We start from the raw sequence: 27362 nt of genomic DNA on the forward strand, positions 1-27362 counted from the left end.
TCCGTCCCGGTGCTTCTTCCGTTTTGCAAAAAATAAAAAAAAAACAGGAACGACGAGAACCGATAAATACCACCTCGCACATTCTTGTCGAAGGATTCGTCTCCCGACGTTTTCGGCTCTTTCTCCGCATCGCACACGGTAAGTGTTTTTAACAAATGCTACAACATGCTAAGCTAACGCCCACGGACTGTGCAACAGCAGTCTAGACAGCACACAACTCTGACCGGCCATTATCTATTTATTTATTTATTTATACTTTTTTTTTTTTTATTATTGTTGTTGTCACTCCATTCTCTCCCTGCTGTTTTTTTTTTCTTTTTTTTTTTATATTCTATTTTAATCCTTGCTGTTGTTGTTGTCACTTGTATATTTATATTCATTTTTTATTGATTTGGTTTTTGTTGCACTGCTGTGACAATGAATTTCCCCCTATCTAAAAAGTACTATCTTATCTTATCTTATCTTATCTTATCTTATCTTATCTTATCTTATCTTATCTTATCTTATCTTATCTTATCTTATCTTCAGAAACCCCATCTGACCTTTTTTTGATTTTTATACGAGTAAGCATATATTATTCACAGATCATCTTGCGGTTTTAATCAGCATCTTTCTAATGCTTTAGTTTCCTCCCTCCGGCGTCGGTTATGGATTAGTTTTGTTCACCGGGACGCCGTTGTTAACCTTGTTATATATTTTCTCCTTGAGGTTTGAGGGTTTTTATAGGATGTCCGCGGGCCGGGTTTTATCGCCTGCAGCTTTCGCATGGATCGCAACCGTCTTTTCGCGGGAAGCGGCAGAGACTGTCTGTGCAAAAAAAAAAAAAAAAAAAAAAAGTCATGTAAATCACAAAAGTCCCCGGCGTTAAAGTGTTCGTGACGGCTGCCATGTCCAGAATGATCTGCAAAGAACCGTCCGAATTTTTGAAAATATTATTTTGCTCAACCGATTTTCTTAGTATTATTGCAGCACAGTTGTAAGCACCCTTTCACCCAAATTTAATTTCATTTAATTTGATTTAGTTTAATTTAATTTAATTTAATGCTATTTAATTTAATTTAATGCTATTTTATTATATTTAAATATTTTGAATTACAATTTTGTTATTGTAATGATTTAATTTATTATATTTGTCAAGGTCACATGATCACCATTAGCCAATCCTCCAATTAGAATTCAGGGTCAATGTTGCAATTCAACGGTAAGCTCCGGTTAAATAATTCTTTTTTTTGTCTATCGGTTTTTATTTTTAATTACATGTTATTTTTGTATTTTATTTTTATTTTTTATTTAATTTTTATTTATTTTTTTATTCAATTGAATTTAATTTTATTTATTTTTCAAGGTCACATGATCATCATTAATCAATCCTCCAATTAAAATTCAAGGCCAATGTTGTAATTCAACAGTACACTCCAGTTGAATAATTTTGTTTTATCTTTCTCTTTTTTATTTCTTATTTAATTGAATTCAATGCTTTTTACTTTGTTTTATTGTATTTTAATTCAGATTATATTTCTCAAGGTCACATGATCATCGCAATCCAATCCTCCAATTAGAATTTTGGGTCAATGTTGGAATTCAACAGTACACCCTTGTTAAATAATTATTATTTTTTTATCTTTTGCTTTTGATGTTTTATTTAATTTATTCTAATACTTTTTATTTTATTTAATTTATATAATTTTATTTTCTCATCATCGCTATCTAATCCTCCAGTGAGAATTTAGTGTCAATGCCGTAATTCAACAGTACACTCTGGTTTAATAATTCTTTTTTATCATTCACTTTTGATGTTTTATTTCATTTAATCCAATACTTTTTATTTTATTGCAAATTTTTTTATTATATTTTTAAGGTCACATGATCATCGCTATCCAATCCTCCAATGAGAATTTATGGTCAATGTCGTAATTCAACAGTACATTCAAGTTAAATAATTCTTTTTTATCTTTCGCATTTGATGTGTTTTTTTAATTTATATTGTTATATTTTTCAAGGTCACATGATCATCGTCATCCGATCCTCCAATGAGAATTCACGGTCGATGTCACAATTCAACAGTACCCTCCGGTTAAATAATTCTTTTTTTTTTATTCCACTTTAATTTTGGTTTTGAATGGTTGGTTCTTTTCACTTGGATCAGTTGAATTTCCTTCATTTAAGATTTTAAATTCAATCACAGCTTTTCTTGCGCGCCCTGACGAAACTCCCGATCAACCTGCAGACAAGTTTGCCGCCAGTTATTTTTAGGCAATCGGGCAAAAGGATAAATAGAAAATGAAAGAGTGTTGAAATGCATGGGGAATGTTTAACCCTCCCCCTTGTCTGTGGCTCTCAACCCCCACCGCGGGAACCCGGTGCTAATGAACATCTTAGCGTTATTAAATGCGCGAACCCCCGGTGAGACCCGGGGTCGAGTTGTCTATTACAGTATAAAAGTCCTGCAGGCGGCCTGCTGACCCCCCAAGATTCTGCTGCCTCAGAGATACCGGCTCCGAAATTAACAACCTGCCCTTCCTCCCCCTCGGCCGAGCCGCCCTTCCTTCTTCTTCTGCTCCTTTTGTTCTTTTCCATCCGTTGTCACTCCTTCGTTCCGCCCGATCCGCTCTCGCGGCGTCGGCGCTCTTCAGATTACGGGGCCAATAAAAGGTATTCTTCACCCCGGAGGTCGACTACTCACAGCCCTCATTGTCAGTCGGAGAGGCTCTAGAGCTCCCATCCTCGGGCTTCGAGTCGAGACGAGCGTCGCTTTTTAGGCTTGTACTCTGGAACTATTAGCATGTTTTCCAACAATACACCCAGCTTGCTTGCTTGATGAGGTGCTCCAACAAAACGCAGCGAGCATACAACTCCTGTATTACTTCTACTTGCCGTTTAAGGTCCTCGGGTCACTTTGGACACTTAAAAATTTGATGTCAAAATAGTTGGAAATCTAGAAGCACATGTGTCAAACTCAAGGCCCACTTGCCTAATGTAGCCCTGGAACTATTAGCATGTTTTCCAACAATACACCCAGCTTGCTTGCTTGATGAGGTGCTCCAACAAAACGCTGCGAGCATACAACTCCGGTGTTACTTCTACTTGCCGTCATAGGTCCTCATGTCGCTATGGACACTGAAAAATTTGATATCAAACTAGTTGGAAATCTAGAAGCACATGTGTCAAACTCAAGGCCCACTTGCCTAATGTAGCCCTGGAACTATTAGCATGTTTTCCAACAATACACCCAGCTTGCTTCCTTGATGAGGTACTCCAACAAAACACAGCGAGCATACAACTCCTGTGTTACTTCTACTTGCCGTTAAAGGTCCTCACGTCGCTTTGGACACTTAAAAATTTGATGTCAAAATAGTTGGAAATCTAGAAGCACATGTGTCAAACTCAAGGCCCACTTGCCTAATGTAGCCCTGGAACTATTAGCATGTTTTCCAACAATACACCCAGCTTGCTTGCTTGATGAGGTGCTCCAACAAAATGCTGCGAGCATACAACTCCGGTGTTACTTCTACTTGCCGTTATAGGTCCTCACGTCGCTGTGGACACTGAAAAATTTGATGTCAAACTACTTGGAAATCTAGAAGCACATGTGTCAAACTCAAGGCCCACTTGCCTAATGTAGCCCTGGAACTATTAGCATGTTTTCCAACAATACACCCAGCTAGCTTGCTTGATGAGCTACTCCAACAAAACGCAGCGAGCATACAACTCCACCCATGTGACATTTGAGATACCGCACCAGGAGGTTGCCTTGTTTAGTTTATCCCCTGAGAATGAGACCTCCGGTGGCTTCGCTCCATAACAGTTGTCAAAAAAAAACAAAGAATTGGACGATTCTGAGAGTTTGTTTGTTATGTACCTCGAAACAATCCCGGGGCTTCTGCGGAAACCAGGCGTCTCGTTGTGTTGATCTGTTTTGAACAAACTAAGAAAAAGAAAAATTCCTCGCCATAGCTCCTTCTGAAGTCCACCTGAGAGGACTGGATATGTGGCGGGGGAAAAAAAAAAAATTTGGCAGGAATATTCTAAGCTGGAGCTTGTCATCGAGCCCAAACGCGGATCTAAGAGAACAAAATGTGACACCATCGGGAGCCGCTAATGCTACTTGAGCCGTTACCGGAATCCGACAACCGAATCCCTTCTCTTGTACTGACTACAGTGAACAGCACGTCCTTGTTGGCCCGTTCTTTTCGGATTTGACCCATATTTAGCTAGATATGCTAATGCTACCTTAGCATGTTTCAGTAGTCATGACGTACAAGTTGTTTTTTGAAGAAAAGGTGTTTCTTTGGGGCGTTCAAATAAATCCTAATGTGTGCAGAGGCACCTTTAAGCGGTTCTTTCTCTGCAAAAAAAGAATAAAAATCGGCATCTGTGTCGCTTCTTGTCCAGTCTTCGAGTTTCCTATTCGGGATTTCTCAAACATTTCACCTGACCGAGAGTAGAGCGGAAAAGTTGAATGAACGAAGGATGAAGATCCCGACAGAGATGAACGGTCTCCGCTTAGACGGGCACCACTTACCTAGCACTTCCGCAACTTCCATGCTAGATAGCAAGATGCTAACTAGGCTATTGACCGACTTGGGGTTCAGTGTATCGCCACAGATGGGAGGAGTTGGGAATTGAACCGCCAACTTCCTGGTTGGAGGTACTCCAAAGGTCTCCAAAGGTCACATTTTTTTCTCCAACCCCAGAAGTTTTTCCATGGTTTCATAATTCACACCAACCGTCTCCTGGCTCATACACGAGTGGATAACGGCTCTCGGCGAAAAAAAAAAAAAAAAAACAGGAAGTAAAAGCAAACATAGCGTTCAAGAGATTGGATTTTCCAAAGTAAAACCGAAAACGAATGCGCGGAAGCTGAGAAAGAAAGTGTCGTTATGACAACACTTTGGACGGACGCCCTGAATGTCTAAGAAACTAAGAAACAGTAAGAGTCAAGGCGGCCGTGGCGCTGTGGCAAAAAAAAAAAACAGCCAGCCGTCCAGTCCGGTTCATTTCCGGGGGAATCTTAGGAATGTCTGGGTCCGGATTGGATTGACCCCCTCATAAGAAAATAAATGAATGAATAAAACACAATAATCCCCCCCTGCTGCGTTTATTTCTGGCGCAGATATTTAATAAAGAGCAACGCCGGTCCACCGGCCACGTGACCTCGTCTCAGCTCTGTTATCGCTGAAGTGAACTTAAATGGCGCCCGATCCCGGTTCGGTCCCTTCTCCATCCCGTTGGATGCTGTTATCGTCTCCGGCCACACTGTGCCCCTCTCGCTCCTCGGGTATTTTTTTTCCCTCCCCGCCGCATTCTCATCCCACGTCAGACGCTGACGCTCACAGCGAAGATCTGAGTGGACGGACCGCCTCCGGACAATTCCACCAGAGCCCTATTCGCACTGAGAGGGTAAATGGTTGCATGTCTCTATGGGACAAGTGAATGAGGGAGTGAATGGTTGCATGTCTCGAGCGCAGGATAAGCAGTGAAGGGAATTAATTACCGTATTTTCACGGCTTTAAGGCGGACATAAAAGTCTTGGATTTTCTTCAAAATGCGCGGCGCGCCTTATAGTGCAGTGCGCCTTATAGTGCAGTGCGCCCTGTGTGTGTTGTTGTTGTAAGGCGGACGCAGTGGAGAACACCATGAGAATGTTATAGGGGGAAGTGTGGGCGTTGATTGTATATAAAAGAACGGGAATGTAAGTTATGCAAAACATGTTGTTTTAGCAACCCTGAAAACATGGCCGACAAACACATCCAGCCGCAACGCTAACATGGACGAGGTGCCGCTCGCTTTCGACATCCCGGTGAGTCACACTGTGGAGAAGAAGGGGACCAGCACGGTAGCGATACGCACAACGGGGTACGAAAAGTCTTCTTGGAGACGAATTGTACGTTAGCTCGGCACTGTTGTTCCAGCTTTCGCAAAAGCCGGCATCATTCCCGAGGAGCCGCACGGCACGGAAAGTGACTCTGACAGTGAAGAAAGTGAACCTGGCATGTTTGATGGAGATTTAGCGCAGATGTTCAAATCAGACACAGAGGATGAGGACTTCCATGGGTTCGATTGATGATGATAAAAAATGTGAATACCAAACTCAGTTTAGCTCCCGCTCTATTTTTAAATACGCAGACTTGTATGCTTGTGTGTGTTGTTGTTGTAAGGCGGATGTAGAAGAGGACACCATGAGAACGTTAAAGGGGGCGTGGATTGTATATAAAACCCGCGCCTTATAATCAGGCGCGCCTTATGTGTGTGTTAAATACAGTAATGGCAGACATAACTGAAACTGCGCCTTTTAGTACGGGTTGTGAAAATTCGGTAATCCGAGAGAACAAGCACATCTGCTGCCCGGTTCGGGATGGGATCAAAAAAAAAACGACTGAATTGAGGTTCGAAATCAATTCTTACAGCAAGAGTGCTCCACAAATAAAGGCATTGTAGCTAGCGCTAATGTACATTGGAAGAAATACGACCAACAAAATGTTGTCTTCTTCCTGTCGCGCATACAGTGCAACACTCCCTTTGTTGTTGGAGTTGCATTAAAATCCCAGAAAACTCCGAGAGAACATTTTCAACAAGAATTCACCATAACTCGGACAACCGAGAACTTCAAGATCAACGATGTTTTGTTCCCGATGTCGGATACAGGCAACCGATCACCTCGGTTTGTCGACATGTCAGATTCATCCATTCAGAAAAATGGTTTGAAAACAAACCAAGATAATTTATTTTACAAAGAGTACAGGAAATGTATTGTCGTAAATATACGCTTTTTCTCGGATGATTACTATGTCAGTGTTTCCCACACATTAGTGTGCCGTGAGAGATCATCAGGTGTGCCGTGGAAAAATGCCAACTTTCACCTGATTGGTCCAAAAATGTTTTATCCAACGCAAATAATGTGTCTTCCTATGTCTATGTGGGCAGCGTGTCCATTCCATGGCAACGGGTTGTGAATTAACCTTCGCATCTGTGTATCAGAGTGATACATTTTTAAAATAAAAAAAGTACCGTCATTTCCGGACTATTGGGCGCGCCTCAATATAAGCCGCACCCGCTAGCCGATCGCTATCTCGCGCTTCCTGAACGGACTCAGAATTTCCCGGTCATTCCATTGGTCCGATGTGATGTGGATAAATGTTTTAGCGGCGTGAAGCTAGTTAGCGTCCCTCACCCGAAGTCAATATATTAGCCGCAGTGTTGTTTACGTGAAAAAAGTCGCGGCTTATCATCCGGAAATGACGGTACTTGTATCTGCGTAAACAAACAGGCAGCGTTGTTGAAAACCACCAAGACGAGTGAGAAAGCAGTGAAAGCTGCTATAAAGTTGCTGAACTCGTCTCTAAATCCAAACAGCCGCACACCGAAGCAAAACATTAATACTACCTGCCGGGAAAATCATTGTAGAAGAAATGCTTGGCTCTTGCGTTGATAAAGAAATAGCCGGTTCTCTCAAATAATACCATTTCTAGACATATTGATGATATGTCTTCAGAAATTGCCAAAAAGTGTTCTGGAAAATTTGCATTGCAACTTGACGGATCTACAGATATGAGATATATTAGATTTCACACTAAGTAAATCTAGACTACGGTTTCATTCTAACTTGTTAAAAAATGTTTTTGACATATTTATTCGGTGGTGTGCCGTGTGATTTTTCTAATGTAAAATATGTACCGTGGCTCAAAAAAGGTTGAGAAACACTGTACTATCTTATTGCGGTGCCATTTTTAAAGGGAACAATCACGTGATTGATTGATTCCTTCCTTTTTTTTTCTTGTTTTTACACCTGTTAGACATTTTAACATTATCTTGTTTCGAGAAAAGACCCAAGAAACAGATACTTTTCACATATGTACAAATAGCATTCAACAATTCCCCTTTTAAAAGGGATGGAGTTGAGGTCCCTCCATCTGCAAGGACATTTTACAAAGGGATTGAGGCCGTAAAATGTCCTCGCAGAGACGGGGAACCTAAACTCCATCCTTTTAAAATGGAAATTTGTTCTGGATAAACACGCTGGAAAAACAGACCCCACAAGGTTCGGATGAGAATTTTGGTCCTTGTCTTTCGGGGAGTCCGTTTGTTGTCAATTTGGCTTTTCCTTGTTCTTGTATGTAGCCTATAACCCAACACGTCGATACCGATCTACCGGTCGACCGCAAAGGCAACGCGAGTTGCGGAGCCCTTCCTTTGAAAATAAACTGTACTGGACATACAAAAATTAAACATTAAATATAGCTGTAAGGCTATCGTCCATCCAAACTGAGCAATTTGCGCACTTGATTGACATAGAGTACAGCCAATCAGGCAATGGACAAAAATGTACACAACAGTGTTGTGCCATACATGTTCATGCTGTTATCCGAGGTAAACATACATATTTTGAATATGAAGAATACTTGGTGTGGGTCTATTATGTGTAAATATAGATGTATATCATAAATATATATGATAAATATGTATATAAATCACTTTTATTGCTGGCAGATCATCTTAAGAGTAGCTCGCAAGCTAAAAAAGTGTTGGTACCCATGATATATACTGCTCAAAAAACATAAAGGGAACACTTGAACAACACAATGTAACTCCAAGTCAGTCACACTTGTGTGAAATCATAGTGTCCACTCAGGAAGCAACACAGATTCATTTTGACTTGTTTTAAGGACATTACATCAAAGTTGGATCAGCCTGGAGTTTGTTTTTACACTTTAATTTTGAGTGTGATTCCTAATCCAGACCTCCATGGGTTGATACAATTGATTTCCATGGATCATTTTTGTGTGATTTTGTTGTCAGCACATTCAACTGTGTAAAGAGCAAAGTATTTCATAAGAATATTTCATTCATTTAGATCTAGGATGTGTTTTTTAAGTGTTCCCTTTATTTTTTGGAGCAGTGTATATTGTATGCTCAAAGCGTCCAATCAATCTTTGTTTTAGTTGTTGTTCTCTCTGCTGTCTATTTATTTGGATATCTTCAAATTTTCTCCCTTCTTATATTTATATTCATATTTATCAACACTATAACTGTTGAGCTGCTGCGACAAAAGAATTTCCCATACGGGGGATCAATAAAGTTGATCTTATCTAAAGCCCCTGCATCGGAGTAGCTTCTAGGAAGTGGGTTTCACGGTCGGTGCGTCGATGTCGGGTTTAACTTTCACCCTGTCGTGTTTTTTTTTTTGATCAAACCCGGCTTTAGATCCTCCGGTTTTGACTCCGATGGCCTTTCGCCGTCACATTTTTTTCGTTTCTTCTGCACCGGCTCGCGTCTGCCAAGCGTCGGCGGCGGGGAGATTAATTCGAGACAGTTTTCCCATTTCAGTCGGCTCGCGGTTAAAAACCGAAATGAAAAAAAAAAAAAAAAAAAAGAACGAGACGATTATTCATAACTTTTTTCGACTGGCGTTCAAACATTCATCAAGCCGCCACGTGTCAGACACTCGGAGCGAGGACAAGGAGAAGCGGCGGCGGCGGCGGCGGCGGCGGTGACAGTCGTCGGAAGAGAAAGGAGTCCACTGTCTCTAAGAAACTGTGGAGGCGAAAGGCATCTGCACAGTCTGGAGTGACATATTCTGTTCCTTCACACACACACACACACACACACACACACATATAAGTGTGCACGTGGGCCTCCGTGCGCTCCCCCCGCGGCTCCATCTCCATTGGTTCAGACGCCGATCGTGCGGTTCGGAAGCGTCGTCGCGCATTAATGATACCTTTCGTATGATTTAATTAATCGTGTTTTCCAAACATTCGCGGGAGCCGGTTTGAGGAATTAAATTCTCGGGTTGTGTTTTTTCACGAGAGATAAAAAAAAAAATAAAAGCCTCGGATGAAAATTAAAGTTGGGGAACGTTATTGGGAAGAGGATGCGGTTCACTTTAGATGGTTTCTTGGTACATTTGGAACCGTGGAACCGTGTTTTGCCGAAGGTGATTGGTGGAAGTCGTAGGCCACGCACACTACTAGGCACATCTTTAAGATGAAGAAGCAAAGACGCTTCAAACCACCGGATAGTCCATCAAGCAGCAGAAGATTGATGCATGGATAGCATACAGCTAGCTTACTAGCTAGCAAGTGGCCAGGGGGAGGAAGTCTGGGCTTCCCTGCTTAAGCTGCCGGTGAATGCATGGATGGAAGGATGGGTTGGGGATAGCAAACGAGCTCTCTTGCTAGCTAGCTAGCTAGGTAGCTAACTTTCTCATTAGATGCTTTAACAAACACAATTGTCCATCAAGCAGCAGAAGATGGATGGATGGATGGATGGATGGATGGATGGATGGATGGATGGATGGATGGATGGATGGATGGATGGATGGATGGAGGTAGCTAGTTAGCTTGCTATTTTCTGGCTAATTAGCTAGCTAGTAGCCAGGGAGATGGAACTCTGGTCCCCCCTGCTTAAGCTGCCGATGAACGGACAGACGGATGGACGGACGTATGGGCGGATGGAAGGATGGATGGAGATGACAAGCAAATAAGATAGCCAGCTAGCTAGCAAGAGAGACACTTGTGTAGCTAGCTATATCATTCTCATTAGATGCTTCAACCCACCCGAAAGTCTATCAAGCAGCAGAAGATGGATGGATGGAGGTAGCTAACTAGCTTGCTATTTAGCTTGTGAGCTAATTAGCAAGCAAGTGGCCAGGGAGAGGGAAGTCTGGACCTCCCTGCTTAAGCTGCCACTGAATGGATGGATGGATGGATGGATGGATGGATGGATGGATGGATGGATGGATGGATGGATGGATGGATGGATGGTTGTAGCGAGCTAGCTTGCTATTTGCCAGCTAATTAGGTAGCTAGCGGCATCTGGTCCCCCCTGCTTAAGCTGCCGGTGAATGGATGGATGGATGGATGGATGGATGGACGGACAGAGGGATGGATGGAAGGATGGGTTGGAGATGACAAACGAATGAGATCTCTTGCTAGCTAGCTAACTTTCTCATTAGATGCTTTAACAAACCCAATAGTCCATCAAGCAGCCGAAGATGGATGGATGGATGGATGGATGGATGGATGGATGGATGGATGGATGGATGGATGGATGGAGAGGACAAATGAATGCACGCTGCTAGCATCACAGACGTCACATTGGGAAGATGCACAATGAAATACAAAATGAATAGAAATAACAAAACCTCTGGAGGCAACGACAGAAATCAGTCAGAAATACAAATTTAGACGGAAATCAGTTTTAACGCCCTCGATGATCTTCGTAAATACATACGCGCCATCCGGGTATGTAGCTTTTCACGCTAACGCTCGTCTTTTATGTCACCCGGGAAATTTCCCTGCGATATTTTACGGCCGACAGAAGTGATTGACAGGCCGAAATTGACGGCGGCTCCGGGATGGCGGCCCCTGCAATTTCATGGCTGGTTTGCGTCGATCAGCCTGTAAGCATAATATTATATCACGCGTTTTCCCCCGGAGCCGCCCAGAAAAAACGCAGACATTTCAAAACGTCTCGCGCTTCAGGTGAGATGAAGAGGGAGGTTCTCTGGTCCTGCTGTTGCATGAAAGACAATTTTTTTTTTTGTATTTTTGTAGAACTCCACACCCGGCTGAGGGGGCCGGTAAACCCTCCAAGGAATCTGAAAATAAATCTAGATTTTCCAGAGAGGAAGCAACAAGACAAGACAATAAATGAATAAATAAATAAATAAGTAAATAAATAAATAAATAAATACTAATAAGAAGACAACCTAAATTAGGCATATGAATGAGAGTGAATGGTTGGAAGTCTTGGAATTATATTTTATAATAATAATAATAATAATAATAATTTAAAATAATAATTATTATTATAATACACACAGAATGTCGATATTCTAATTATTATACTAAATTAACTAAACTAAATTAATTATTAATTAAAATAATAATAATAATAATAATACTTATTATTATTATTACTATTATTATTATTATTATTGTGATTATTAAAGTTATCTTAAAGATTACAATATTAATAATAATAACAATAATAATAATGCCAGTGCGGATAAATAGATAATAATCAAGCTAATATAACTCTAATGCTAATGCTAATAATAGTAATAATAATGAGAAGAATAACAATGATAAGAATTATATTAATGCTAAATCTATCCAACAATGCTTACAATAACAATAATATTAATGATAATAACAATAACATCAATGTGAGTAAAATTAAAAAATGCTCATGCTAATATAATGCTAATGCTCATGCTCATGCTAATAATAATAATAATAATAATAATACAGCAATGCTTATAATAATAATAATATTGCTATTAATAATGAGCATAATCAGAATGATTGAACAATATACAGTATACCATGAATAATCAAATAATAAATAATCAGTTAATTAAAATAAAAATGCCATTGCCTTACACCGTCACGGTCAACGACTACAACAAGCCATAATACAGCATGTAATGATTCTAAATGTAATTTAATTTTGCATCCATGGAGCCAAACACGCCTCAAACATGTGCAGAGCGACTCATTATTTGAACTCTCGCCCGAAATGAGACGTTCTGTCACGTCGAGGATGTTTAATTACACCGTAATATTTGAGGTGGCCGCGCTCCGTGAGCTTTATCCATCGCGTAAATCCCCAATAAATATTTCACTCATTGTCGCATTTGCCAGTAATCAGCCTGTGTGTGTGTGTGTGTGTGTGTGAGTGTGTGTGTGCGAGTGTGTTTGCGCAGACGTTTTTCTCCCGGCTGTTGTCGACGACGCTTCGTCCAACATCGATGTCAAATCAAAGTTTCCCTCCGGCGTTTCGCCGCAAACGTTTTTATCGTCTCGTCGCTGGACTTCGGCTCGGGTCGTTTCCACGTCCGGTGTGTGTGTGTGAGACACGACACACTCCGCTCTCAGCAGCGCTGGTGTTTCATGGTGTGAAAGAGCAGGAGGGGAGGTTTGGAGAACAAAACCAGATTTAATATCAAAATTAATATCTAATATCTTTAATGTCTGGTTGTGTTTCTATGTATGTGTTTGTGTGTGTGCCTGTGTGTATGTGTATGTGTGTGTGTGTGTGTCTAAATGTGTTTCTGTGTGTGTGTTTCTGTGTTTTTGTATGTATGTGCGTGTGTGTGGATGTCATTCTTTACGTGTGTGTGTTTCTGTGTGTGTGTATGTGTGTGTTTGTGTTTCTGAGTGTGTGTGTGTTTGTCTGTGTGCGTGTGTCTTTCTGTGCATATATGTGCGTGTGTGTGTGTGTGTGTGTGTTTGTGTCTGTGTCTAGGTGTGTTTCTGTGTTTTTGTACGTATGTGTGTGTGTGTGGTGTGTGTGTGTGTATGTCATTCTGTGTGTGTGTGTGTGTTTCAGTGTGTGTGTGTGTGTGTGTGTGTGAGTGTGTGTGTGTGTGTGTGTCTGTGTGTGTGTGTCTTTCTGTGCATATATGTGCGTGTGTGTATGTGTCTAGGTGTGTTTCTGTGTGTGTGTTTCTGGGTTTTTGTATGTATGTGTGTGTGTGGTATGTGTGTGTGTTTGTCATTCTGTGAGTGTGTGTGTGTTTCTATTTGTGTGTGTGTGTGTTTCTATACGTATATGTGTGTGTGTGTTTGTGTGTGTGTATGTGTGCGTCTTTCTGTACATATATGTGTGTGTTTCTTTGTGTGTCTATGTGTGTTTCTGTGTGTGTGTTTCTGTGTTTTTGTACGTATGTGTGTGTGTGGTGTGTGTATGTCATTCTGTGCGTGTGTGTGTATTTCTATGTGTGTGTGTGTGTTTTTATACGTACATGTGTCTGCGTGTGTGTGTTTCTGTGCGTACATGTGTCTGTCTGTGTGTGTTTGCATGTGTTTGTGTGTGTGTCTATGTGTGTAACTCTCTGTGTGTTTCTGTGCATATATGTGTGTGTGTGTGTGTGTGTGTGTCTGACTGACTGACTTATCTGCCTGTTTTGTTGACATTCCCTTCAGCGCAGCATCTCTGGCTCAGAGGTCGGCAACCTTTCATCGTTACACTGCGTCTCCGAGTGGCTTGGAAAAATAAATAATAAGTATTTTATCGAAGTGTATTTTATTTTTGTGAACTCGTTTTTTCTAATTTTAGTTCTAGATTGAAAGCTCCTGAAATTTTGAAATAAAATCATATTTATTAATTTTCTAACCCTTACGCCAAAACGGCGACAATTTCTCGTGAATTTCAACCCTAAGTAGGCAAAATATAGTTGTTTATACAAAGTGTAAAGGTAAGAAAAAGCGATATATCAGCGCTACCTTTATTTACCTTTATTTAGATTAAAAAGTAATTTGCGTCTCCCAGTGTTTTATTTCTGTGGAAACCGACTCCAAACGGCTCTTTGGGTGTTAAAGGTCGCCGACCCCTGATCTGGTGGATGCGTTTCTATTCTATGCGCCTTATAATGCAGCGCGCCTTATAGTGCGGAAAATACAGAATCAAAAAAAATTACAAAAAATAAGCACAAAATTAAAGCGTCATGAAGTCTATTCTCGTGTTCGTATCGTGATTTTTTTTTTTTTTTTTTTACCTATTTCAAGGATAAAATTCTCGCTTCAAATTTGCACGTTAAGTAAACGTATCTTCAGGAAACAGAAAATTTCTCTCGCGCCACAAAAGTCATGACAAAATCGCGGCCTCGTAGCGACGTGATCCCGATTGATGCCGACGATTATTTTCGGGGGGAATGAAACGCCAACCGCCTCCGGAGCCAAAGAAGAATATTTGATGGCGTCCCTAGCCATTTTTTTTTTTTTTTTTTTTTTTTTTTCCCCGCCAACATTCCCGTGATACATGATCCGATCGCGGGGAAACACAACGGGGAAGCGGGTCGCTTGAACTATGTTGTGTAAATATGGCCCGGGGGCCGCCGGAGAAGTGGGCATTGCACGCCTCATCAAACCCCCAAAACAAGATAGATGAATATTGTGCAGCTGGACTGTGTGTGTGTGTGTGTGTGCACATGTGTGTGTGTGTGTGTGTGTGAGTGTAGTGAATTATGAACTGCACATGAGTAATGGAATAACTTGTTTCCCACTGGGTTAAACAGAAATATCCTCCCTGTTTGTGCTTTCTGTGTTTTTTTTTTTCCTGCGTTTTCCCACGTTTTTCGGTTTTTCCCCGCCTGATATTCGATACTTTGAATAAAAAAAATAAAAAAACAGAAAATGAAGGCCATTTAACTTTGTTTAGATTCGGTTGATAGATCTAAATAAAAAAGGAGAAAGGCAAGGTTACAAGGAAATAACTTTTTCTTTTTTTATTTTTACCCTTCTAAGTGTAAAATCAATATATTTTGACTAATATGTTTACTGCTTGCTGGGCGGTGACGGGCAGACGAGAACACTTTGAAATATGAAATATATAGAAATAAAATCACTGATAGAAACCTTTGGCGAGAAGTGGAAATAAAGGCAGGCGCAGGTGAAAACAAGCAGGGAGAAACTACGATTCCTATATTTCCAAATGAGAGGGTGAATGTTTGTACGTCTCTATATAACAGATGAATGAGAGGGTGAATGGTTGTACATTTATATATATATATATATATATATATATATGTGTGTGTGTATATATATATATATATATGTATATATATATATATGCTATGAATAAGAGGGTGAATGCTGGCATGTCCTTATATAACGTATGAATGAGAGGGTGAATTGTTGCATGTCTCTGCAAGACGCATGAATGAGGGGCTGAATTGTTGAATTTCATAACATGACATGCCGTACGAATGAGAGGATGAACTGTTGCATGTCCTTATATGACATGGATGAGGGTGAATTGTTGCTTGTCTCTATATGACAGATGAATGAGAGGGTGAATGGGTTTTACACATCTATATAATGTGTAGATGAGAGGGTGAATGCTTGCATTTCTCTACAAGACACATGAATGAGGGGCTGAATTGTTGAATTTCTTCATATGACATGGATGAGGGTGAATTGTTGCATGTCTCTATATGACAAATGAATGAGAGGGTGAATATTTGCACATCTCTATATAACAGAAGAATGAGGGGGTGAATTGTTGAATTTCGTAACATGACATACCGTACGAATGAGAGGGTGAACTGTTGCATGTCCTTATATGACATGGATGAGGGTGAATTGTTGCTTGTCTCTATATGACAGATGAATGAGAGGGTGAATGGTCTTTGTCACTAAATGATACATGAATGAGAGGGTGAATGTTTGTATGTCTCTATATAACAGATGAATGAGAGGGTGAATGGTTGTACGTATATATATATGTGTATATATATACGTATATGAATGCCATGAATGAGAGGGTGAATGGTTGCATGTCTCTATATAACAGATGAATGAGAGGATGAATGGCTGTAAGTATATATACATGTCATGAATGAGAGGGTGAATGTCTCTATATAACAGATGAATGAGAGGGTGAATGGTTGTACGTGTATATATATGATGCGTAGATAGGAGGGTGGATGTGTTTGTCTCTATATAATAGATGAATGAGAGAGTGAATGGTTTCACACATCTATATAATGTGTAGATGAGAGGATGAACTGCTGCATGTCCTTATATGACATGGATGAGGGTGAATTGTTGCTTGTCTCTGTATGACAGATGAATGAGAGGGCGAATGGTTGTACGTCGAAATATCAGTGACAGATTGGAAACTCTGAGCCTGATTCTGTCACTAAGAGTGTATTGATACTGAATCAATGAGTCGAAATCGTCACTTTTCGGGGTCCATTTGAATCTCATCTTCAATCACAACCTTTAGCCTTTAAACATTTCATAAAACGACCGAAATAAACGTCGCTAAGCGCTCAGGGATGCAGGAAGGCCCGCGATCAGGTTCCTCAGAAAATCTCCTGCCAAACTGGAGGGCGGCGCGATAAGAGGCTTCGGAGGCCGAACTGGACCGACGATCCGGGATCCACGGGAGGCGACAAGCCGAGGATCTCCGGGCTTTTGTTTCCGAACAAAAGCGGCTTGATAAATCAAAGAAACGGGAACCTACGTGTGTCCTCCTGCTTTCTTCAGAGCTGGAAGATATCTGACGCGTTCTCACATTTCTGGTCTTGCATTGAGAATCCCACGTGGTAAAAAGGGAAAACAAAACAAAAAAAATATGTATTTTCTTCTTCTCCCGTGGGTTTTTGACATCATCCTCTGCTTTTGCTGCTTAACACACTTCAACCCCATTCCCAGACACACACACACACACACTCACACGCACACACACTTTGGTACGTGTAATTCGATTTAACCGTCACGCGTACTGCGATTTCAAAATCACCTATTATGCTGCCTATTTGTCAAAATTAGCTTATTTTGGGGGACGTCGTCACGTAACCCCTAGCAACGGCTTCCCCTTCTTGCATCACATGTGAAACGGGCACAAGATACACGGAAGGCTGACGTGTGCAAGTGTGTTTAGAAAGAGTGACAGGTTGCTGCTCTGATGTGAGATGCTTTCCATCCATCCAACCATCCATCCATCCATCCATCCATCCATCCATCCAACCATCCATCCATCCATCCATCCATCCATCCATCCATCCATCCATCCATCCATCCATCCATCCATTCACTGGCCGCTTAAGCAGGGAGGTCCAGACTTCCCTCTCCCTGGCCACTTGCTAGCTAATTAGCTCGCAAGCTAAATAGCAAGCTAGTTCGCTACCTCCATCCATCCATCTATCCATCTTCTGCTGCTTGATGGACTTTCGGTTGGGTTGAAGCATCTAGTGAGAATGATATAGCTAACTGGATAGCTATCTCTCTTGCTAGCTAGCTCGCTATCTCATTCGATTGTCATCTCCATCCATCCATCCAGTCACCGGCAGCTTAAGCAGGGAGGACCAGACGCCACTAGCTAGCTAATTAGCTAGCAAATAGCAAGCTACTGAGCTACCTCCATCCGTCCGTCCATCCATCCGTCCATCCATCCATCCATCCATCCATCCATCCATCCTTCTATCCATCACCCGCTACAGCAGAGGCCCAGACTTCCCTCTTCCAAAATAGATAGATAGATAGATAGATAGATAGATAGATAGATAGATAGATAGATAGATAGATGCACTGCAGTAGCATGTTATAAAACTTCAAACAGAATTGGGAGTTACATAAAGATCCATCCATCCATCATTTCAGCACAGAGATGATCGTAGTTGCATTTCATTCGGACAATAAATCGACCAATCAGAGAGCAGGAAAAAAGCCGTCGTCTTTGATGGCAACGCAACCATCCGTCGAGAAATGTGCGTTTCTTCTCGACCTACTTGAATTTTCTACATAATCGCGAATATAAAGCTGACGTTCTCGAAAGGGCCTCGCAAACTTTCCACTGAAAAAACAAAGTTCTATGAAATCAAAACAACAAGGTTAAATTAGTCAACCGGATGTCTGGGGAAGTTTCCAGCAATCGATAAGTGCCCTGAAGGAAAGGTGGAAAAAAAAAATAACACAAAAGCCGAGTGTTTTATGGGTGGCGGGGGGGGAGCTTTTAACGAAGATGTCGTCCTTTATGGGTTTAGAAAAAAAATCAAGGTAAATGAAAAAGAAAAGCAAAACGAATGGCCGAGACGACTGAATATGTGACGTTAAAAAATAAAAATAACGTCTCCGTTGTGTGAACGTTCAGCCCGGTCAAATATTCGGATTTAAGTCGCATTAGTCGGATTAGAAGTGGCGGGAAAAAAATCAAACGTACACATTTGTGTTCCGATTCCGATTTTTTTTTTTTTTTTTTTGTTATTTCTGGAACGCCGTCAGTTTAAATCCACACTGCAACTCATTAACTTTTCCATTAATCCTGTGTGATATTCCAATATCGCCTCCTTCTTTCCACTGCAGCCAGACTGGATTATTGATCCTCCAACAATCATATAAATCTCTTCCATGCCCTGATGGGTTCATATTTTAGGCACTTTTTCCACAAGGTGGGCACCTCATTTGAGAAAACTTCTCGCTTGAAACCTTCGGCCCCTTTGGCAGACATATTGGATTGTGGATTCTTACTCACTTATTTGTTTTTTTTTTTTACCTCTTCCCAGAATTTCATCAGTTTAGGGGAAAAGTCCCCCGTTATGCCACAGCCCCTCCAACACAGGGGAGAACAGTTATTATCATAATTATTATTATCATAAGAAGCTATTATCAGGAGATGAACAGTCGTGTATCGTCTGCATACAGTGATCGCCAAGTTCACGGCGTGTCCTTCTGTCCTGAAAACCATTCAGGATTTTAAAAACCACATGGATTTTTCAACTCTGTCTTCATCTGTAAGAAGAAGAGGAATCATAACCGACCGCGGTTTAAACGAATCAACGTCCTAAAGGGATGTTTACAAATCCGGCTTGATTCTGGGTTTCCTGTGAGATCTTCACACCTCGTGAATACGAAGCGTCTCATCTCCACCTGGCCGCGTATTGTTTACCCTGTTTTCCAACGTTTCGAATCCATCGCCGCCTCTGTCTTATGCGCGCAGATTAATTGATCCGACCGCCTTCCCTCGGCGGGCTGATTAATTGCGTTCGCTACTTGTTCTGCGCTTCGGGTCTGAGAGGAGACGGAGGAACGGAGGCGGGGAGGAGGTGGTTGGGGATGCAGGTTGATGAAGACCAGCCTGAAACCACCGAGCCACAAATGAATTGAGAAAGTTAAAGCGGTAAATGGAGTTCAGGAACTCCATTAAGGCTACGACTGGGACTATTACAGCTCTGTATGATAAAAGCTCTGCGAACAGAAGCTGCAGTGACAGGAAGCGTCACATTCTGGCGTTTTCACGCTCGGCTCTGACACGTGTGATGGACGCCTGGATGTTTCTATCGTCATCGTTCTGCTAACACGCTAAAAGCTGTCGGAGAAAAATAATCGAGTTAGTAAATAATAACCAATAATGCTTTATGTCAAGAGAGAGCAAACAGTTGTATGTCTCCATGCAAGCGTACTGGAAATCAGATTTTGCAGCTTGAAATATATATATATAAATCCAATTTTTTTAAATAATGGTGGGATGTTTTCATCGCAAACCAGCGGCGGAAAAGAGAAACTGTAATTTCCGGAATTAAACGACGGAGCGGCTAATTTTTGCGGATTTTTTTGAGGGGGGCGCTAACGACCTTCGTGCCGCCGAAACCTTTCGCCTCGTCGCATCGGACCGAGGAAATTACGGTAAAATTCTGAGGCCGTTCAATTCCAACACCAAAGAAGAAGGTTTTAATGGTTTTAGTGCGCGGGAGGAAGACCAAGAGGGCGAAGTAGGACAAAGCGGGGATAGAAAATGGTCATTTATTATTACTCTTTGTCATCAGCCTGTTATGGGCACAGTTTGGAAAAAAGCATTTCCAGCATGTATTTGTGGTGGATGTTACCAGTATGTATTTAATTAAAAGTAAGAAAAAAAATGTTTCCAAACAGTTCCAAGAAACTTTTTGGGAATGAGGCCATTTTTGCGAACATTTGGGAAAGTATAGGAGCTACAACCTTAGCTTCGAGAACTATCTTAGCATTAGCGAAACGCATTTCCAGCACATATTTGTGGATGCTATCGGTGTGTATTTAATTAAAAGTTAAATAAAAAAATGTTTACAAACAGTTCCAAGAGCCTTTTCAGGAATGAGATCATTTTTGCGCACATTTGGGAAAGTGTAGGAGCTACAACCTTAGCTTCGAGAACTATCTTAGCATTAGCCAAACGCATTTCCAGTACATATTTGTGGATGTTACCAGTATGTATTTAATTAAAAGTTAAAAGTGTCAATTCTCATGTTACAACATGGACACCTGTAGTTCATAATGTGGCCTATATATGTACACATTGGATTTATCAATTTATTTTATTTTTATTTAATGGATTTATGTTATTTATTTGTTTTTATTTAATTGGTTTATTTTATTCTTTATTTTTATTTTATTTATTTTTATTTGTTTATTTATTTTTAGCCGGTGCGGCTAATATTCAGGTGCGCTCGATAGTCCAGAAATTACGGAATTATTCTCACATGGTCGAGATGAACAACTTGTCAAAGTATTCATTTGTCACAGCATATTATTACAACTTCAGCGTTCAAACGCCGGCGATCCAACGGCAACAAACCGGTTTCTGAAGCGTATACAATGAGCTGCTTCACAACATGCTAACGGTGGTTAGCAATTCCACCTCACAGCAACAAGGTCCGTGATTGGATTCCGACGTCGGAAAATGATTATTATTATTATTACACGGCCAGGATGCAGCGCTTACAAAACGACTAATTTGTCGAGGGTGTGTGATGACAACTTCACCGTTCAAGAGTCGAGGATCGGGCGATGTTTGTCGAGCTCCGAACGCCGGCACTGTGAAAGCGTAAAGTTCAATCCATTACTTCCGATTTGTCGGTTTTCCACGGCGCCTGAGCCGCGGGCTGAAATGTCAGCGTTCTGCGTCGGCAAAGAAAAAAAAAAAAAAAAATCTGCGATACCTCATCGGTATGATAAACAGATTTCTGGCTGCGAGGTGGAAATCAATCTCAGACAGTGTTACAACAGCAAGTCACGGGCCAAAATGAAAATGTCAAACCTCGGCAGTCGAAAGATAATTTAGCTCACGTCTGGGCTACAATTACTCAAATTCGGAATTTCTCGTTTGAAACGTTTACCAAAATTAAAAAAAAAAAAAAAAAAGTTTTGTTTTTTTTTTAATCAAGCGGCACGATACAAGAACTCGTGTTCTGTATTCCGTGTTCCCAAGTACATTGTCCGTTTAATCCGGCGCTGTAGTGCTAAGATTCAGTTAATTAGCTCGCGCAGTAGCTGATCGGTTAATTCCCGCGGTCACAAGAGATGATGATTTCACATGATTAAATCTCCGCTCCGTCCGGATCGGATCTGCGAGGATGTCGGGGAGGAGGAGGGGGGGGGGGGGGGGGGTTGGTTGCCATGGTTACCGTTAACACAGCTCATCGGGCGAACGAAAAGAAAATCCAGCATTAGAGGGATCAAGACGACAATCTGTAGAGGTTCAGGTCTTCCAATGGCTATAAACTGGATTTTTGCTACATGCTAACGGTGGTTAGCGTTTCCGCCTCACAGCAACGAGGTCCCTGATTGGATTGCGTTTCTGGGTGGAGTTTCCACGTTTTGCTTCTTTCCATTTTCATGTTTCTTCCGGGTTCCTCAAGTTCTTCCCACGGTTGAAAGAAAGCTGAAGGATATTGGTTGTATGACTAGGAGGTAAACGGGAAAAATTATCAAAAAAATTATAAATTATAAAAAAATCTTTATATGTAATGAACTGTTCCTCTAAAAAAAATACATGACGAATAAAAAATTAAAAATCAATATTAAAAAAGAATTGATGAAATTACACCCTGAAAATATTCTTGTGTTAAAAGGGAAAATTTGCCACTAGAATTTGTTAGAAAATGGATTGTTAGCATGAATAAGAGGAGGTTTAATGTTTACAAGGCTAATGGTGGCTATTCTGGTTATTAAACCGATCTTTTTAATTTTGCCGAGTTTTTTTTTTGTTTTTTTTTTTCTATCGTTTTTGTGGTTTTTCTTTCTTTTTTTTTTTTTTCAAATTTTGAAGCTAAAAATACATTGCAAAGTTACTTCCTTTTTTTTTTTTTTGAAACCCACTGTATAAAACCGGGCCGAACTAACACAAATAATTGATTTTAAGCGGGGGGGGGGGGGCACAAAATATTGTTCCAAGGGCTGCGAGTCTGAGACCCCTTCTATATATGATGTGAAAATTCTAGAAATCAGAGCGGTCGTAGGTTTCTATAAGCTGCCTTTCGACCGATCCAGGATGAACCCCAACCTCTCGCCCGGCCTCAAAAATAAACTGGCTGTTGCATCAGCAGCAGCTGACGCTACCAGACTAAATAAGCTTATCAGGAATTCTACTCCGTCCTGGGAGTAGAATTGGACTTGTTAGCAGAGGAGGATGCCGAAGAAGCTGCTCAGTAGCAGCGACAGCACCTCCCAACCCTTGCATGCCGTCCTGAAGTCGTAGATTTGAGACCACCGAGGATTTCCTTTCCGTCTTTCCCTTCAGGGGTCGCCGCGGCGAATCAAACTTTTCCATCTTTATTTTCTGTATCGGCGGTGGGCAATTATTTTGTCTGGCGGGCCAATAGAACAAAATGAAAATTTGATTTTTTTTTGGCATTTTATTTCAACTCATTTTATTTCAATTTCAAATCAGTAATTATCATATATATGTACCGATATTATTTTGCATGTAATCGTCCATACAAAATTAAACAGACGGAAAAAAATGAGAGGTTTCTGAATTCGATATTGATTGAAAATACTAGTTAAAATAGTCAAAGAAATTGTTAAAAAAAAAAGCAAAACGGGCCCGAAAATGCCCGGATCTGTTCTGTATCCTCCTCTCCCCTCCAGATGAGTGTTCCTTCCCAAACCATCTCAATCATCACTTTGTCTCAGTCATACATGTCCTGCACCCTTGTGACAAATTCTTGTTCTCCTTTGGGCTTTTCCCTTCAGGGGTCATCACAGTGAATCAACCTTCTCCATCTAACCCTACTCTCTCTATCCTCCTCTCTCACACCAGCTAAAAATCTTCCATAAATCTTCTCTTTGGTCTTCCAATTCCATCTTTCTTACCTGTGGCCATCAAACTATAAAACTCCTCCCTTTTCTGAGAGAAGGAAACCTGACAGCGAAAACATTAATATCATATTTCTAATGAATATATGCAATGTTGGACTCTTCCGGCCAAAGAATTTCCTTCGGGATGAATACATTTCTATTATATTCTATTTATTTCAAATCCTCCTGCAACCCGACAATGAATGAATGACTGAATGAATGAATGAGGGAATACATTTCCAATGGATTCCGATATTTATGCTGTAAATGCTTCGCTTTTTCAATCCCAGGATGCCGTTTTTACGTCTCCTTTCCGCACAGAATCAGAGCACAAATATGTTTACGGTTCGACAGCGGAGCTTCTCAAAGTCCTCGAGGTTATGGGGAATTCTTGTCGAAATCTCGCGGGGGAGTTTCCGAAAATAACTGTCAGAACTGAAGAAGCTTCTGGGATGAGGGGTGAAACGTCTTCAAGTGAAGAAACTCGAGTCCAGAACGGAGAATGAATGAATCGTATAAAAGGTACCAGTTGCCCGAGGTCTGCATCGTGACAGAAGTTGTGGTAAATCGCTCTTCAAGCTGCGCCCTTTTACCGTACTTGTATGACTCTTTGTCACCTTGCGGTGTCCAAGCGCTGGATTTCACGTTCAGCCATAAACGCACGGGCACTTTGGCGTGCCACGAAAATGGAGAAAAGTTAGGAAACTTAGACGTGACAAAAGCGCAAACCTGGAAAAAAAAGCAAAATAAGGAAAATAAACAGAAACTTTTGCCTCAGATAAAAGTCCACTGGGGCAGCTGAGTTGCTGCATCATCTGGCCGGACCTCCTGGACAAACAGTTTTCTTTGCCCGACCGGCGCGTCAGAGTGCAAACCGGGATCGACGGCTATTTAAAAGCGACTCCTCGTCCGCAGGTGTTCGAAACCTCCTTTGAGAATCCGTCATGAGGTGCCTGCTGGTCCTGCTGCTGGCCTCCGTGGCCAGCGCCAAAGTCTTCAGTCGCTGCGGATGGGCAAGAGTGCTGAAGGATGCTGGGATGGACGGCTATCAGCAAGTCAGCCTAGCGGACTGTAAGTCTCGCCGCTTCTTTGTTTGTTTTCTCTTGGTCAAATTAGTAAATTGCACCAATCTAGTCGTACCGTAATCCTGTTACTGCCGATGCAGTTTCTCTAAGTCAGGGGTGGGCAAACTTTTCGGATCAGGGGCCGCATTGACTTTAAAATTTAACAGACGGGCCAGGTCAGCGCAAGATATGATACATATGATAAAAAAAAACAATGCATTTGTTAACAGTACATATCAGACTAGTCTGATATTTAATTTTAAAAATAAAACCAGCTCTGACGTTTGCTTGCATTTCATGCGCAAACCCGTTTTTCCCTTGTTGCTTCATGTCCAGCTTATTCATGTGTGTCAGTACGTCCACGGCGAAGGCTAAAATCACAGAGTCAATCTGTGTCATTCAACCCAGGAAAATTCTCAAGTAGCTATAAAAATGAAATAATCTTCGTTTCGAGCTCCCACATTCATTGATCCAAACATTCAATCATTCAAATCAAGTATGAATTCCGTGCCAATCTTTGGCGGGCCGGATTAAAACGACCGATGGGCCGGATGTGGTTTGCCCACCCCTGCTCTAAGTAGCGTGTCTCAGGTACATGCTAGCTAAAATTAGCATAAAAAAGGCGCATAATCAAACGTACTCGTTTGTCACCGGGAGTGTCAATCGGGGGTCAGAAATAAAAAGGTGGACTGTTTTAGCCGTGCTAATCGGTTGTTTTGTTTCTCCGCAGGGGTCTGCCTGACCCAGGCGGAGTCGAACTACAACACCCAAGCCACCAACCGCAACACCGACGGATCCACCGACTACGGCATCTTCCAGATCAACAGCCGCTGGTGGTGTGAGGACGGACGAACCCCCGGATCGGTCAATGCCTGCGGCATCCCCTGCAGCAGTAAGTCAAAAGACGTGACAGAACACAACTGGAATAACTTGCCTCATCCTTATCAAAATCTTCTCGACTTGAATTTCTTGGCTTGAAGACGTTTCCTCAGTTCTAATGACCTGTGGGGAATTTCTGAATATTACCGCCGGGGTCGTCGGGTAAACCCCCAAAAGTTGTACCTTTGTCACCACCTAGCGACGCCCCCATTAGCATACAAACCCGCTTTAATCTAGTTTCTGCCTTTTGCATCGCAAGCCACCATAATCTAGACCCGCCCACAATCCCTGGCTGTTTATTCAGAAACTCCCAACAGGTCATTAGAAGTGAAGAAGCCTCTCAGATGACGACTGTTGAGCCGCATTTTGTAATAACAGTGCATTTTGTAATAAACGTCCAAAATGTAATAACTTTTTCGTTTCATTTTGTAATAAAGCAGCATTTTGTAATAAAGCCGCATTTTGTAATAAACTGCCCCGACGCATTTTGTAATAAATTTTGCCGCATGATGTAATAAGTTATTACATATCGAGAAGATTATTACAAAATGCACTTGCAACTTTTTTATTCCCTTGGAAATGTAATAACATGGTGCATTATGTAATAACAATTCTAAAGCATAAGTTTGTTAATTGTATTTTATTTTACTTTAAAGTATTTGTAAAAGCTAGGCCTATTATTAGCATCACTGTATTAGCCTAGTAGCAGTACTTAGCAATTACTATCAGCACACTATTCAAAGGTTGCATTATCAGAGAATATTCTATAAATTCCATGTTATTACATTTCCTAGGGAATAAAAAAGTTGCAAGTGCATTTTGTAATAATCTTCTCAAAATGTAATAACTTATCACATAATGCGGCAAAATTTATTACAAAATGCGTTGGGGCGGTTTATTACAAAATGCGGCAGTTTATTACAAAATGCACCGTTATTACAAAATACGGCTTAACAAGGACTGAAACGTCTTCAAGCGAAGACATTCAAGTCGCCACTTGCCTTATCGTCTCCTGCTGTTAGCCGGTTTACCGAAAGCTACGAAATTCTAAGGAAACGGATCTAGAAAAAAAACAGCGGGTGCGACCGAGGTGCCAAAGTTCCACGAGGTCGAGTTACATCTCGAATGCGAGAACTTCAGAGGTGCATCAAAACACATTACATGTTCGTTCGCGCTTCACGACTCGGTACCTGCAAAGTCGAAAAAAGCGGAGAAAAATGTTCAGCGGCCGACTAGACGAGCGTTTCTCTCAGGAGGAGGTGGAAACCGAGACGGCGGGGAACAAAAGAGAAGCGGGGAAACTGAAAGCAGCTGTAAAATAGTACAGCTGGGTTATTCATCATCTCGCTCGCTTCGCGCCGGGATTCACGCGGAAGGAAACATTCCCTCCGATAAAACCCGCGAGTCGACCGTTTTATAAATCTGGATTTTTTTTCTGCAGATCTCCTGCTCGATCAAGTCGGCGCCGCCATCCAATGCGCCAAGCGTGTCGTCAGGGATCCCAACGGCATCGCGGCCTGGTGAGTGGAAGCGGTTTATCGGACGCCGAAACGCGAGGAAATACGACCGATACCTTTCCTTCTGGTTTTCAGGGTGGGCTGGCAGCGACAGTGCAAAGACCGCGACGTGTCATCCTACATTTCCGACTGCGGTCTTTAATCCGAAGGGGCGACGAGCGAGGAACCGGACGGACGCCCGTCTTTTTTTTTTTCCCATTTTGAATTTCTGAACCATGAAATAAAAGTGGATCATGCAGCACACTCTTGAGGATTTGTTTGCCTTTTTTATGCGTTTGTTGAGCCAGCATTTTGTAATAACGGTGCGTTTTGAAATAAACGTCCAAAATGTAATAACT

At 41.4% G+C, this 27362-nt stretch overlaps 2 protein-coding genes across 3 annotated transcripts in view; one reads left to right on the plus strand and one right to left on the minus strand.

Annotated features, from left to right (window-relative positions):
• Positions 1-27267, plus strand: LOC147220616 (lysozyme C-like). 2 transcript variants are annotated; one of them, XM_086170450.1, is made up of 5 exons: positions 1-138; positions 24480-24635; positions 25359-25520; positions 26949-27027; positions 27100-27267. In XM_086170450.1, exons 2-5 carry the CDS (start codon positions 24509-24511, stop codon positions 27164-27166), a joined length of 435 nt encoding a protein of 144 aa, XP_086026576.1. In that variant the 5' UTR covers positions 1-138; positions 24480-24508; the 3' UTR covers positions 27167-27267. The 2 variants fall into 2 exon arrangements, with proteins under 2 accessions (XP_086026576.1, XP_086026575.1); XM_086170449.1 differs by lacking the exon at positions 1-138 and having other exon boundaries at positions 24375-24635.
• The window catches only part of mbd2 (methyl-CpG binding domain protein 2), a 95845-nt gene that overhangs the window by 7615 nt on the left and 60868 nt on the right, over positions 1-27362 (minus strand). The window lies entirely within an intron of this gene.

This window comes from Fistularia commersonii, chromosome 23, assembly GCF_037954325.1.
Source record: "Fistularia commersonii isolate RoL2024-O1a breed Wild chromosome 23, RoL_Fcom_v1.0, whole genome shotgun sequence".
NCBI lineage: Eukaryota > Metazoa > Chordata > Actinopteri > Syngnathiformes > Fistulariidae > Fistularia > Fistularia commersonii.